At 39.8% G+C, this 15,249-nt stretch overlaps 1 protein-coding gene across 2 annotated transcripts in view; it reads right to left on the reverse strand.

The window, feature by feature from the left end:
* Positions 1-216: 216 nt before the first annotated feature.
* Positions 217-15,249, reverse strand: part of BTBD7 (BTB domain containing 7) — a 95,648-nt gene continuing 80,615 nt past the window's right edge. For both annotated transcript variants that reach the window (XM_090033913.1, XM_090033912.1), the window contains 4 exons: positions 14,363-14,552; positions 11,764-11,942; positions 9,041-9,469; positions 217-5,369 (listed from right to left, as the gene is read on the reverse strand). In XM_090033913.1, the coding sequence (XP_089890039.1) occupies positions 4,554-5,369; positions 9,041-9,469; positions 11,764-11,942; positions 14,363-14,552 (1,614 nt within the window). In that variant the 3' untranslated portion in view covers positions 217-4,553. The remainder of the gene's footprint in view (positions 5,370-9,040; positions 9,470-11,763; positions 11,943-14,362; positions 14,553-15,249) is intronic.

A 15,249-nucleotide genomic window follows, 5' to 3' on the forward strand; every position in this document is an offset into this window, starting at 1 on the left:
TATTTTTATTTTTTTTTAAGACAAACTCTTGCTCCTTCTTGTTTTTCCACTGAATTTATTATAAAAACTTTGAGAGCCAGTCTGCTATTTTAGGCAGTTAGAATATGCTATATTCTACCAAATCAGGCAACAGGAACACTCATTTAGCAGCAAGCAGACAGATGTAGAATAGGGTGGTCTTGTGTGGCTAAACAGAAGACACCTCATACAAGCACATTCTATATAAGCCATTTATTTGAAATGCCAACTATATGTAGGATAAAGTCAGTGTTACATGCTTCTCAGCAACAGTAGAAAAATAGAACCAGTGAAAACCTTTTTACAACTGTAATGGTACTCAAAAGAGAAATGTATTGTTTTACAATGCATCACACAAGACTAGAATTCAAGTTTGGAGGTACCTAAATAAAAATACTATATTTTAAAAAACACTATGTACAATTGAAGCGTAAACAAGTTTTACAAAGTACTGGTTATGCAGGTTGTAGAAAAAACACTTGCATAGGACATGAAGTCAGTTTAAGAAAATTTTCTGAGCCTTTAGCATTGAAGGCACTTGACTTTATACCAGTAACAGCACAAGGACAAGAAACAAAATGTAACATTGCAGAAGGCAACACCACCTTCCCAAGTACAGATAATTACAGAAACTGCAAGTCCAACCTTTATCTTTTAACTGCTCCCTGCCTTCAGCAGAGCTCAGCATCACCTCCACCATAGAAATAGGCATTCAAAATAGCAGAAACACTGGTGCTTCTACAGCACATCTATTCTTTCAAAAGAAAACTAAAGAACATAAGCGGTTGAGACATTCGAAGACCAAAACTAAGGCTTGCAATGGGAAGGGTCAGAGCCTTTTTAATTTTCAGCCTTTTAACATTGATGAAGAAAATAAACTAAAAACAACCCAACCCCAACACAACTCACAAGACAGATAATATACAACTACTGCAACATTAAGGGGGGGACCCCAAAACCTGCATGTTGCTTTTGTATACATTTTATACTGCTCTTTTGTAGTAAATTAACACTTAAGTTACAAAACAGGCATCCTTTTTGTAAGACAGAAGCATCAACAAATGATTGCAGCTTCCAACAGAATGCTTAACTACTCAGCAAAGCAGCTATCCAATTCAGACCGTTTACAAGGACGGGAGATCTTAGAATTTCCCCTCTAATCTGGAAGTGGTTCATTTAAATAAGGGTTATCCGCTATAGATAAACTGAAAATATTAGTGGATGAAGGCTGATCTAGCAGACGGCATGGCAACTTGTGTCTTGTGTATGAAATTGCTGCGAATTTGCTGCTTTTGGGGAGGGAGGGGGGAAGAGTGAACATTAGCTTCCATTAAGCTGTTCTTTCCAGCATGTTTTGCATCATGTTCAGTTATATAGATGTTGCCCCCCGCAATTCAGGAAATCAGAGTAAATGGGTGCAATTCAATTCATCTGAATGGGTGTGCTCATGCAAGCCAGTGCAGAGTCTGGTCTAACATTGCCTAAGTTCTGGGGGGAAAAAACGTCACTATCACAAAAGGTTAATTCCAGCATCTTGTCAAGGAAGGTCCGCTAAAGACACAACAATCCTCCTTACGTGCATCTGCAAAAGACTGCGTTGTTACCTGGGAGTGCCACAAAAATCACCCACCGATGAGGTGCCTAAACTGATGAGGTGTGTGGTAGTGGGGGAGGTGGCAACGTACTTTTAAAATGTAGAACAAAACGAAAATGCAAAGTGCAGGTAGGACAGGAGAACAAATGACTAAAATCCTGGGCCACTGGTTCATCAGCCAGTCAGACTATATGGAATTTTACATCATCTCTTCCTGGGAATACTGCTCAACACCATGGATTGCCCATTGGAGACCTCAGCAAATGACAACTGGATGTACTAGAAAGCAGACAGCGATGCCATGAAAGGTTTTTTTTGTAGTGGAGTAAGTCAGTGGAGAAAACATTTCACAGATGCTTTCAAACTACATCTTCCTGAAACTTCTCAGCTTTTTTTTTTTTTTATTATTACCACCAGCCAGACCTCCATGGGTCCACTGTGAAAGCTTCTGAAAGGTGTTGCCATTCCTAGGAGGTTTTAGCCACAATTTACTACTTAGGCACACAGTGCCACATCCAAACAGCACTATTAGTTGCTAAAGCAGTTTTCCCTGAAAGCAAGTCTACTGAGTTTTAGATAAAAGGTATACAGAATGTGAAATATTCTGTTGAAAGCCAAGATGTATATGGTGACTGGTTATTAACCTTTGAATATAAACTGATACAAGCACAATCATTTACTTTTAGTAACAAGATGACTGTATTGGGATTTTAGCAGTTATGAGATTGTGGGACCAACAGATACGGCTCAGACTAGTGTTAGATAGTGTTGTGCTAGATTTTTCATAGAGCAAAACCAATGAACCCCAGTCCCCAACCTGAAACACCAGTACTAAACAGTCCTATCTTCTTTGAGGTTATAAAGACAATTGTTTGACACTGCTGTAATTCTGTGAAAGCAACATATTAGTGATGAGGTTGGAGCCAACGTGCATATTTTTGCTTGGGGCCCAAGCCTACTTAAACAACAGAACAAAAATAAAGCAAAACCAAGCCTCCAAAACCAAAACAAATCTGTGTGATTTAGACACTCACCATTGCATTTGATCATAACGGTCCAACACAGCTGTACCTTAAATGAACCTTTCCAAAGTTTTCATACTGTGCAGGAGACCATCATGCTTTTTTGCACCACAAACCTCATGAATCTAGCTTACCCAGATGCTATCTTTATCGGTTGGAAATCCCTTTTAAGTACGTTAATACAATATGGTGCTATAGCTTACAGGCGTTGTGTACTTCACATAAAACCTTGAGCTTTTGAGGAGAGATGACTAGTAGTAGAAATGACTGTCTTAATTGAAACAAAAAGTATATTGTAACAAGATTTATATTTAAGTAGAATTAAGCATCTTTAACTCAAATAAAACAAATCAGTATTAAGATCAAAATAGTCTTTAGCTCACACTTAAGACTGAGGTCCTCAATTGCTGGAAGATCTTCATTATAGAAATCATTCTTAAAAAAAAATCTGGTGTTTATTAGCAGATTCACTGTGGTATCAGGTACCACAGCTTTTGCTACACCTAGAATAGCAAATAATTGTATAATAACTATTGACAAGCATTTACTTTTGAATGACTATATCCTTATAAATGTTTAACCCCAGCACAAAGACAAAGAACACAAATCACTATCCTTTTCTCTGTGTTCATATTAGTCAGTCTCATCACCATGTGCTTAAAAATAGTGATGATTGAAGTGTAATTTAAAAATGCTAAAGCTATAAATAAAGATAAAGTAGTTACTTCTCCACTCCATGATTTTGTTCACAAAAACAGAATGATTTTCATTATGCAATTTGAGACACTTAAAATGTGTTAAGAAACACTAAATGACATCACTAAAAGTGAAGCCCTTTGTTTTTACCATAGGCGGGAACAAAGCAAGGCAATGAACAGTCCCCTCAGCATCTCTACAAGAGAGACAGCCCTCTCAGTTGAACAAATTAACAGTTTAGACAACAACATCATATGCTACGCCTGTTCTTCCTGAAGCTTTAGGGTTTGGAACAAATCCTGAATTCTGATCTTCACACACTCTAGCACAAGGGCATCCTGATGAGCAGAACTCAATACTGCTATCGATTTGAAGTGTTTCTAGCTCATCTTCCCCTATGAGCAAATCAGTAATTCTAGTCTACTTAACTTCTCAGTGACCAAGAAGTCCTCCACATTCATAACCGAACCAGAATACATGAGCCAAGATTTTCAAAAGGAGCCCTTGGAAAGTAAGCAGTCAACACCCACCTGTTTCCTTAGGCTCTTTTGAACATCCCAACAATAAGTGTTTGAGAGGACTTTGTATCTCAGGAGGAATAAACACACCAGCTAACTTGTTCAATAGAACAGTACGAGACTGGATTTTTGTAGTGGACCAGGAAGATTTCAGACCTAAAACAATCTTACTTAAAATGTAGTATTTTGATGTGCTGTTCTTTGGAATTCCTATAATTCAAAAATAAACACATTGGTACTATCTCATAAGAAAATACATTTCATAGCGTGCAACCAAATGCACATGGGGAACTGGTAGGTGAAAGGTAAAATGCAAAAATATGAAAATACAGTCCTTTAAATGTAACAATGAAGTTTAACGTATTAGTACAAAACTAATACGAATAAAATAAAATATACAGGTGCAAAAGTCTACCCAACTGTAAAAAAGAAAAGTGCCAGCTAGTTTTTTTTGTTTTGTTTTTTTTAAAAGGAGGCTTAATTAAAAATTTGCTCAAATCACAAAATAAACCCAGAAGCAGCATCCAAAGTAAACTGATAGCATGCTCTCTCTCTAATAAAGCAAAGAACATATTGAAAGAAAAACAAAAATGAATTATGTGCTGGCATTCATGAATTTGGCTGAAAAATATCCAGCCAAAAGTTGGAAAGAATGGGGTGGTTTACAACTCTTAGTTAGGCACAGAGAAATAGTGGAGGTTGCTCTCAGAGGGCAGATTTTTTGTACAGGAAGTCTGGTTTGCTCGGAGACCTCCTTCCTCTGCTTACTGCCTCTTCCCTTTCCAAATCAGTATTTCTCTGTGCTCCATGTTCCAGAGGCTCATCATCTGCCAGTCTCCTACCAGCTCGCTCTTCTTGCATCTCAGAGGTGTATGCAGAGAGTGAAGGTCTGTTAGCGGTTAGCCCATATGTTAAGTCAGTTTCCATTTTTGTTCTTCCCCTGATGTGAACTGGGCCATTACCAGCATTTTCCTGGGCAGCCAATGCCAAGTCCAATCGCTGGGGAGGTTGTTCTAAGACATCGAGGTGTATTGGCTCATTCTTTTGTCTGTGTTGATGCCCATCTTGGGAGAGCACATATTCTCTCCTGGAATCCTCTTGTTTTTTTGGAGATATCTGGGAGGGTAGGTAGGCCGACTTTAAGCCACTTGGTGATGCCTTACTGTGGCTATACAAATCTGGACCAAAATACATGCCTTGTGAAGGTGAAGGAGTGTGTCTGCTAGGTGCTGGAGTGGAAGGTCTGCATGCAGCATTAGAGAAATCATAGAAGTCTGGATACTCCTGTTGATTTTCTCGAGCATCTATTTTTTGCTCTATTGCATGTTTCTTTCGAGAAGTGTGCATGTGCCTGGTCTGAATACAGGAAATGTGTGGTGCTGGACTTGGTCCTACCTCTGAAACACTCTGGCTTAGCTCTGTGTCAACAGCAAGTTCTGGCAGCCTTCTGTCCTTCAGAGACATCGTTGATACACCCATAGCAATATCGGGCATCAGCTCATTTAACATGGGCTGAGTGCACTAGAAAAGAAAGAAAGGGAAAAACAATCAGTCCATTTGAATTTTGCTCCATTTTTCAACCTGTACTGAACTGAATTTACAGAATCACTTTCTGTAATTGGTGGTGATAAAATTTTCCTTTTCTGATCCCCTTCAGGAAACAACAGCCTTAACAAGTAACTTCCTTAGATTAAGAGCACATGCCATTTCAGGTGAGACGCTTTCCCAATTAGGGCAGATTGGCTGGAGCTGCTCCAGTACAATCAGCAGTTGATTTTTCAGATCAAGAGGGTGCACCTGTACTTCATTCTACACACTTGCCCCCACTATTCAGCTATTAAAAGCAAGTTATTCCATTCAATTAGCTCTGAAAAGCAACTCTGAAAATATCCAACTCTGCATGTTACCCATGGAAAAAAATGTAATAAAAAGGAAAAGGTCACGCAAATTGAGAAGTTGCATGGAGTAATGTAACCAATATAATTATTACAGAACAGTCCTTGTCCACTATGAAAGCAAAGTGTCAATTCCTTTTCCTCAATTCCTCATGAAATGGGAGGTTATTATTTCAATATGTGCACAGCACTATTTCACATTTAATAGACAATGTACATGTAAGTGTAGACTGTTCAGCAATGAATGTTAAAAGAGTGAATATTAAACAAGATATTAATTTAGATCAAAAGTATATTCAATGAGTTATGCTACATAAAGACAATACTGTGGCTGAGAAAATAGAGGTGGGGGGGAGCCAGAAATCGATACACCTGGTCCTTCAGACTCAGAACAAATATAACCAACTTTTTGCATATACTTTATATCTTGTACATGCAGATTAATTGCATTTATGGTTTTATATTTTATGTATATTTACACGGCTCCCCCACAGTACATGTGCAATATGGCTGAACTGTAGAAATTGTGCTGAGTTTTCTTTCCTTGTATGTAGTTCACAGGATCCCAACAAACACATCAAATAATCTTCCAGGAAAAATTATTTCCCAGGGTCCCTAGAGTTTGCAGCAGGCATATGGGGGTAAGCTCAATTCTGGGTCTGATAGAGGCAGGGTTCCTAGTAATGGGTGTGAAGGAAGGAGGGGGGCAGCAGGGACCTGGGAGCATCCCAACACCTCAAGTGAGACCTAGCCAGAGGCTAGATCCATCCCACACACCCTCCTGTCTTCCAGATAAAACAAAGTAAAATACAATATGATGTAAAGTCAACAGCACTCCATTTTAATTACAAGATGCCTCTAGCTTTCTACATTAGCTGTAACTACTCAGGGGAAAAACACAAAACCAAAAAACATCCACCAAGTGGACCTGTGGCCAGCTCAATGAGACACCCTGGTTAAACATATAATGACTTCAATAAAAGAGCTAACAAAATATTAAATGCAGCTAGCAATCCAAGGACAGAAAAAGTTGAAAGTATTATGCCCTCACCTGAAACAGTGCTCATATATGGCCATACAATCACAAGAAGTGATAGCAGAAACAAACGGGAGCCAGAAACAAGGTGCAAAATAGAAACATGGAAAAAACCTCCATAAATTGGAAAGATTTAAAGCGTTTACTTTAGAGAGGAAATGATAAGCCAGTAACAAGTAAAAATTTCCCAATTAATGAAGTAAAGTGAAAATAGACCATATAAAGCCCAGAACTTTTCAAATACAAGAACAAGGACACAGAAAATATTGGAGAATTTTACAATAAACATATGTTTCAGAACACATTGCCACACTTGGATGAGAACTTACAAGGTTATGCTAGGAATGAACAAACTGCAAAAAGTTGCCTTTTTCTTTAGAACACAACCACCCCAAAACCACAGGGGTAAGAAAAGCATGCCCCTGTGGGCTGGTTATTTTGTAGCTGTCTTACTGCATTTCCTGCACCTTCCTCTGAAGTATTTAGTACTGGTTGTTGTTCAGACTGATCCTGGAGGAGATGGACCACTAGTTTGTTTGATCCAGTAGGGTAACTACCATATTTAACTTTTAGGCATTACTTTTAGTGAGACGACTCAAGCTTTTTCTTTATATCAATTTGACTTAAAGGAAGTATACATCAGCATATATACTCTTCAGGCTAAAATAAATGAATGGATTTAAAGCAGTTATAATTACTAGTACATAACTGTAGTTAACAACCTCATGGCTAATAAGCATAAGGCTTTGTGTTTACTTGTAAATGCTACCCTGTGTCAATGGCATTATGTACATGGCAAGTTTGAAGTAATATAAAATGGATTGGTTTGTAAAATCAAGACATAAGAAAGCCCCTGAATATTTTTCCTAAATGGGGCTTTTTATATGGCAGAGACAGCTATATCTTATACACTGGATATATATATGAGAAAGAGTTAGGAATAACAGAATCAATAATTAGCAATCTTAGCCCAAAACCTTTTCTTTTTAAAGTGTACTTTTACCAATTACTATATTCCCATCCAATACTGCCAACCAATATGATGATGTATTTTTTTGCCCAGGGATACAAGTGAGATGTTTTTTCTGCTGGTCATACATGAATGATGGGAAATCAATCCCATGAGAAAAATTATAGGAAATAATCCCCATCAGATGTTTACAGTATATACCATGCCATCATAAAGATAGTTTATTTCACGATAAGAGCTAATGATTGATGACTTCTGTCAGTCCAGAATTTAAGTCAATCAGAACAGCAGAACCTCGGTATACAAAAAACCCCCATGAAACCATGTTTTGCATTAGGACCTTTTCTGGCAGAAGTTTTCAAATCCAGCATGCAGCTGCATTAATTACATTTTACCCAACTACTTTTGTTCCTTTGTGTAGCACTTTTAATATAGTAAACACACACAGAACTACTCTATTGTAGTTAATCAACTTAGAGGCTATTTTCTTCGCTTTTAAATATTAATCCATAAATACTCTCCTTTATATGTGCATATATCTTGCCCTTTCCTATCACTTTCCATCAGCTTACTCCTTTCAGAATCCTATTTAAAACTGCCCCTCAGGCATTCAAACTCCCCATGGATTTTCTCTACATAATACTGTCTATTTACATTAGATCTAAAGTGCTCAGCATTGAAGCCTTACAGCAAGAACACCACCTCTAGCTACTTAGTCAACCCTCCAGCCTACTAGTAGGGCTGACATTTGCTTCTGTTCCAATATGAAATGAAACCAAAACCTTTCTAAGTTATTTCAAGCAAAACCTATAAAAATCAGAAAGTGCTGCCCCTGCTCCTGCACAGATACACAGTCATCTGGTGACTGGAGCACTCATCTGGGATGTCAGATGCCTGCTCAATTCCTTACTCTGTCTTACTCAGATCAGGGACTTAAACCTAGTCTCCCAGATCCCAAACCACTGGTTCTTTCCCTATTCAGTTTTGAGCAGAAATTCTGCCTTGGACCCAAGCAGCTTTCTAGACAAAGACCATGTATTTAATTAAAAGAAGCTGTCCAGAGTTCTCAACCATCTCAGTCTACCAATTCTACTCCCTCCACTCTGACTTCATCCTCCACACTTTTGTAGGTACTTTATGGAAGGGGCAGTATATAGAAGATTCACTTTAAAATATAGCCATCTCCATTGCCAATCTTACCAGGCCAAACCACTTCACTGCTAAATTCTACTTTAATTTCCCTTTTCAATACATTAATGACAGACTGACAGACAGACAGACAGACACTTACTGCTTGCTTTTCTGCTGCCATTACTGCTGCTGCTGCAGCTACTGTTTGCCTCCCCAATCCTGTAGTGTTAGTGCAATCAGGTGGTGCTGCTTTCACACCAGGTAAGTAGACAGGTGGAACAGCTTTGGAAGCTGTCCTGGAGTGGAAGAGTGAATGGTTACATGGATAAGAAAATGAACGTGAAGGATGTTGACTCGGCACCCTTTGTTTCCAGCCCACTTTGAACTGGTTGTGAATAGGAGTAGCTGGTGGATGGTAGGGAGGTGGAGGAGGGGGCAATGGCGGATGGAAGGCCACAAAAGAGTCTAATTCTGTAAACACTGTTTCTGTAGTGGGAGTGCTGTTGACTCGACATCGTCCAGACTGTCTCACTGTCAAAAGTGGGCTTTCGTCCCCAAACCGCTCATCAGGAAAGAACTTGTGAGGATTCTGCAAGGGAAAGCAAAAAAAAAAAAAAAAAAAAAAAATCAGGAGCTAGAAAACCAAAAAGCATTCTTCTCAGATTTCCTATTCAACTGACCAGGACTGAGACTTGCAATCTAGAGACTAACATCAGCATCTAGCTAGTTCTACATCTGATTTTTAGCTTTTTTTTCCTCCTGACCCATTTTTGAACAACCTGAATTTTCACTTGCTTACTATTTGCTTGTATTTATGAGGAGTCAGTTAAGTTACACCGCACAGTTTAAAAACCTCTATCATATGGAGCAGAAAGAACAAATGACATAAATAGTAAATAATAAGCAGTGACTGTCCTTATTCATGCTTGAATGCTCTGCACAATATAGGTACTGCATATGCTCTGCACAATATAGGTACAGCTCTTTTCCAAGTGGCAATGGACAAAACGTTGCAAACATTCGCTTGAATTCTGATACAGCTCTGGTTCAGTAAAGTCAAACCTGGACACTGGTTTTGTAGCATTTCAGTCAATCAGCTCAAGTGTAGGACAGGCTGAACTCTTTACATTTACATGTGTTGTTACATTTTAAGTGACAGAAAGCTAAAACACTTGTGTTATTTGAAAAGTGTTCCCTGATGCTCCCTAGCGGAGCTCCCATAGTATATTAAGACAATCACTCACATCCCTGTCAACTTCAAAATCTGAGATCCAGCATTTTCCCTAATGAGAATATTTGAAGGTCAGAGGTGCAGAGCACTTGACAGATTAAAACATTAATTTATAAATACATAATACAGAAATATTAATAATATGTCACCAATGTAAATAGGATTTGCTACTGGACAATTTCACTCTATATTACACAATCTTTTTCAAAAAGGAAGTGTTAACGTTACTTCTGTTTCTTTTCTTTCCAGCCTTTCCAATCAATGTCATTGTTGATAGATATTGGAAATAAAATTTAACCTTCTTCAAATATTGATATTAAGGGTGAACTGATAAAGATTTTTTGGGCCGATACCAATGGCTGATTATTAACAAGCTATCAGCCGATACCAGTCCAATTGCTGATATGCAAGCTCAGCAGCTTGGAGAGCAGTGTTTGGCTGGTAAGTCTGTTGGAGGGAAGGGAAGGGAGGGGAGGGGGTATAGGGGAGGCATACAGGCACCTATGGTGAAGGAGGAAGTGGGGCAGGGGTAGATGCTGCCCAGTTGGGGTGGGGCAGGGAAGGACATGGGGAGAGGCTCCCACCGCTGTGCACACCCTCCAGGAATGCATGGGGGGGGTGCCCCCCAGATCTGTGCATGGGGCAAGGGTGGGCTTTTGCTGCGGGCTGGAGTCAGGGCCAGTGCCAGGTTCTTCCCAGCAGGGGGGTTGGACTGGGGCTGCACTCAGGGTGGGTGGCAACAGCACTGGGAGGGGAGGCTATGGGGTGGGCTACAGCCACTCCAAAATTCACTGTAGCCCCACCAATCCCCTTTTCCAGTGCTGTCACTGCCCGCCCCCAACCACAGCCCCCGCCCAATGGCCCCCACCAGGAAGAGCCCAGCACTGCCCCGGCCCTAGCCCGCAGCAGCCTCCCCTCACCCCATGCACAAATCCAGGGGGCACACCCCCCATGCCTCTCTAGGGGGTGCACACAGCAGCAGGAGCTGCCACCCTTCCCCCCCCACCAGACAAGCCACTTGGGATTCTGTCCCACACCCTGCCCCAGCTGGGCAGTGCCTGGCCCTGCCCCAACTCCCTTCCTCACTGTGGGGGACCTCAATATGGCACCCCACTCCTGCACCCCTCCCCCCCCCAACCAACTTACCAGCCAGACACTGCTTTCCAAGCTGCCAGGTTGGCTGTGTACCTGCTGCTGCTGCACCCGTGCACATGGTATTTATTGGTGACATTATTGGTCACATCAGGCAAAAAAGCTGACTGCCAATAATGTCAATTTTCCTTTTATCAGTGCTGATAAGATATGGACCAATGTATTGGTGCACTTCTAATTGACACATACACAGGAGGTCTCTCACTAATAAAAAAATCAATTTCCAAACCCATTTTGCAATATGGAGTACCGCACTTTAACATATCCATTTTCTTGCACTTTCAACAAAGAGACTTTTTAGTAATGCGTAGGTTTGTGTTTGGATGCAAAAGCAGGGGAGGGGTGCTGCATTTGGTTTTTAAGTGTGCATACACTCAATGCTTCTTTTTCCCCATACGTTAAACATGCAGTTTCCCAAGACTCATGTTAAGTCTCTTAAAAACAGCACAGCTGTAAAATCGGGGGGGGGGGGGGGGTCTTACCCAAGAGGATTTTCATACCTGCAGAAGTTCAGCAGCCGAATCTGGAAGTCCAAACTCTCGCAGAACACGAATCTGAATCTCGTAACTAACTGTGGCACCTTCTCCACAATTGAGCGCATATGCCCTCTGCACCTGCTCAGTATGACGGAGCTCCTGGAGCCGTTTGATCATCTCTTTAACAACAAGCAGGCTGGGGACTGAAAGACGTGAAAACAATGGACAGGACTATTTCTTAAACTGTTCTAAAAAAGACTATGAAATCTACTGCAGTGACTAGTTTCAGTTACACTTTCAGGATTAATGTCAGGCTGACTATGCTTCTAAAGCTGACTGGCATTAAGCCAACAGTAGTTTGACTTTGCATGTTTATGGTTAGAGCCTTAGGAACGTCATTATGGGATAAAGGGTAGAACATGCTAGTTGTAGAGATGTATACCAGTTTTCTGATTTCTGTAAAAGTCAGCCACAAATACAGTATTCCTTATAAACTCCTTATGATGCAGGAATTTTATGATTTGGTTGGCCAGAGTATCTTAAATCTCAGTAATTGCATGTTCCTTTTAGATGCATTGATTTTCTTGGCATATACTTTATGCTTTTGGTAGACTTTTGGGATCGTAAGAATGTATTATCAATAATAACTACAGAAAATGCATTAAAAAAATTACATGAGTTTTAAGCCAACACAAACCTGTGAAAATTAAACTCTTTTATGCAGTCATCTTGAAATTATTAAAAACCTTTCCAAAAGGAAATTATATATAATTTAAGGTATTTATTTATCCTGTTGCACAACGCTCTCATCTAACATTTATGCTGCTGTCTGGCAATGGCTTTTTTTCCCAGGGACAGAAAGACCACAGTAAAATATGTACATATCTGAGAAAAAGCACATACAAATGCACTACTGGGATCAAGTCTGTTAACAAATACACAAGGGCAATATATTTTCATGACCAGACTGCAAGAACAGTGTAAAGGGCATCTATATGTCAGAGATGAAACAAGTACCACGTCACGTAATTGTGAGCAAGCAGTTGCTGCCAATTTTAGAAAGGCCACAATAGTGCATATATTTTACAAGGTTTGCACCATTTTACCCAAATTCTTTATTTCTAGCACATGGCTCAATACAGTAAAAATGACCTGCTCTACCAGTCTTTCAAGAGTCCCAAGCCATCCCCTCTACTACGTTTTATTATGCCAATACTCAACATTCAGATATTCTGCTACATTTCATTATGTTAGTACTCAGTGTACTAGTACTAACACTATGAAAAGGCTGGATTTCGGGATAAAATGAATCAGCTTTCTTTTCAAAAGGTTACTTACCAACTCTAACATGAATTTGGAACAATTTTTCATACAGAAACAATTTAGAATACTATATAGAGTATTTTTATCTGGAAGGCAGACATTGTGAAAGTATAAAAGGAACAATATTCTTACACATTCAGTAGTTCACAAGCCAAGTTCAGCTCTTTCATTATCTGATTCTGACTAAAACTTGAACAGGTCCAAAGCAGCCCCAACAATCTGCTGGACCTAATCTCAATATTGCAGGCAGAGCTCAGGAAAGGTTCATAAACAGCCTCAGAATAAGGTTGTAATGAGAACAACACGTCATTTTGCCGACCCAAAAATACCTATGCTCAGCAAATGTCCTTGAAGCTCAGATGTCAGAGGACACTAGACATAAGGGGGGGGGGGGACGACGGGGCGGAGAATATAACCGGACAAAAATCATATGCTCCAAGGCACCAGTCAATGAAGCACAGGACGGTCATTCCTTGATTACTCAGGTGGCCAGTTCTTTTCTGCCATTTCTGCTCCAGGAATAGGCTCCTGCATCAATGTGCAGTTTGCTGATATTTGTGTCTATCCCAAATTTATTTGGTTGACGTCTAGTGATATTTTTGTTCATACACAGCTGCCAGAACACTCCCTTCAATATAACAGTAAGTGAAGGGAGCCATCACCAGCAAAGAACACCTGTACTTGAAATGCTGACCTCTCTGGCTGGGTTTTTTTTTTTTTCTTTTTTTGTATGAATAAATTATAGGTCTCAAAGATTTTTACCAACAGAATTACCGACACAGCTACCATTGAATTTCAGACTGGGTGAGATGCTCTCATTGCGTCTATGGCTGGCTTTTCTAAGAGTGGTAGGTGAACATTTTCAGTTATGGGGAACTTTTGGGAATTTGTTTGCTTTGGCAGTTCCCTAGAGTCTAAATTTGGCACAGAGCACTGTTATGTGATTACCCATTGAATTGATTTTTCTGTAGTGGGTAAATGCTCTGAATGTAGAAACCAATTACAGACAGTTTTGCAAAATATTTATTGTACCAGTGAGAGACTATGGTTATAAGTGCTTGTGTCCTGGCTACTAGTACCCTTCTAGCATAGCTCCAGCTCTTTATAGTTATTCAGGTATCTACTACTTAATATGCTTTGGAGCCATTCAAAACTGAGAACCCCTGGTAATCTGTTATATGAAGCAGACTACCAGCCACCGCTTAACAGACTACTGTGGCCAACAAGAAATTTAAGAGTCATCTAACAAAAACTCCCATGACAGGAAATTCTTTATCACCATTTAATCAAGAAGCCTTACCTGGGGTTTCATTAGCTATAACTGAAGGAGGACTGGACTGATTACTGCTGATTTGCTGGTGGCTAATCATATGACAGCACTGTGGCACTGCATTGTTCACCATGTAGAGGGTGTCAGGTACATTGGACATTCTGACCATTCGCAAGCGGACTAAGTCTGTTTGTTCCACCATCATCTCATCTAGCACCGACTGAAACAACAGATATTAAATAAAAATACCCCTTATTAAAAAACAAAAACAAAACTGCTGCTCAACGCCCCCCCACAATGCTCAAAAATTTTCAGAGTTAATATGCACGAAGCCCAAGAGCTGAAAGCATAACAATAACTAAACTTTTTTGTAGCTTTAATTTTGGAAAAAAATATTTGGCTCCTTGTGATTACTTTTTACTCAAATCTTGCTACACTTTACAGCCATTAATAAACTAAGCATCAGCAGTCAACATATATGGTAGGTAAAACACAATCTCCCCACTTAGGAACAGACATCAAGCGCCTCTTCCAAGATTACCCAAACAGTCTGAATCATGGAGAGATATTACTCAGCTCCTGATCCTTAATGCTGGAACTAAAAGATAATCCTTCCTTCAAGCTGACAAACTTCCCTAAAAGAGAAAGACACATCTCTAAAATGCTTAAGCTGATGATGGAGAGGATTCATGCACCCTGACTAAGATTCCAATGACATACTAAATGGTGTCCTTTTCACTTATGCAGAAAGAGCTAAATATTAATGAAGGAACACGATAGTTGGTAGAAACTGGAAATGTTTTATGCAACTTCTATGTTTTGCACATCACATCTGTGAATATATATATAAAAATGCCAGATGAAAAAATAAGCAGTAGTGTAACTAAAATGGGAGGGCAACTGGGATGCCAGCCCTT

This window comes from Crocodylus siamensis, chromosome 2 (assembly GCF_052110815.1).
Source record: "Crocodylus siamensis isolate JL-2025a chromosome 2, ASM5211081v1, whole genome shotgun sequence".
NCBI classification, from domain to species: domain Eukaryota; kingdom Metazoa; phylum Chordata; order Crocodylia; family Crocodylidae; genus Crocodylus; species Crocodylus siamensis.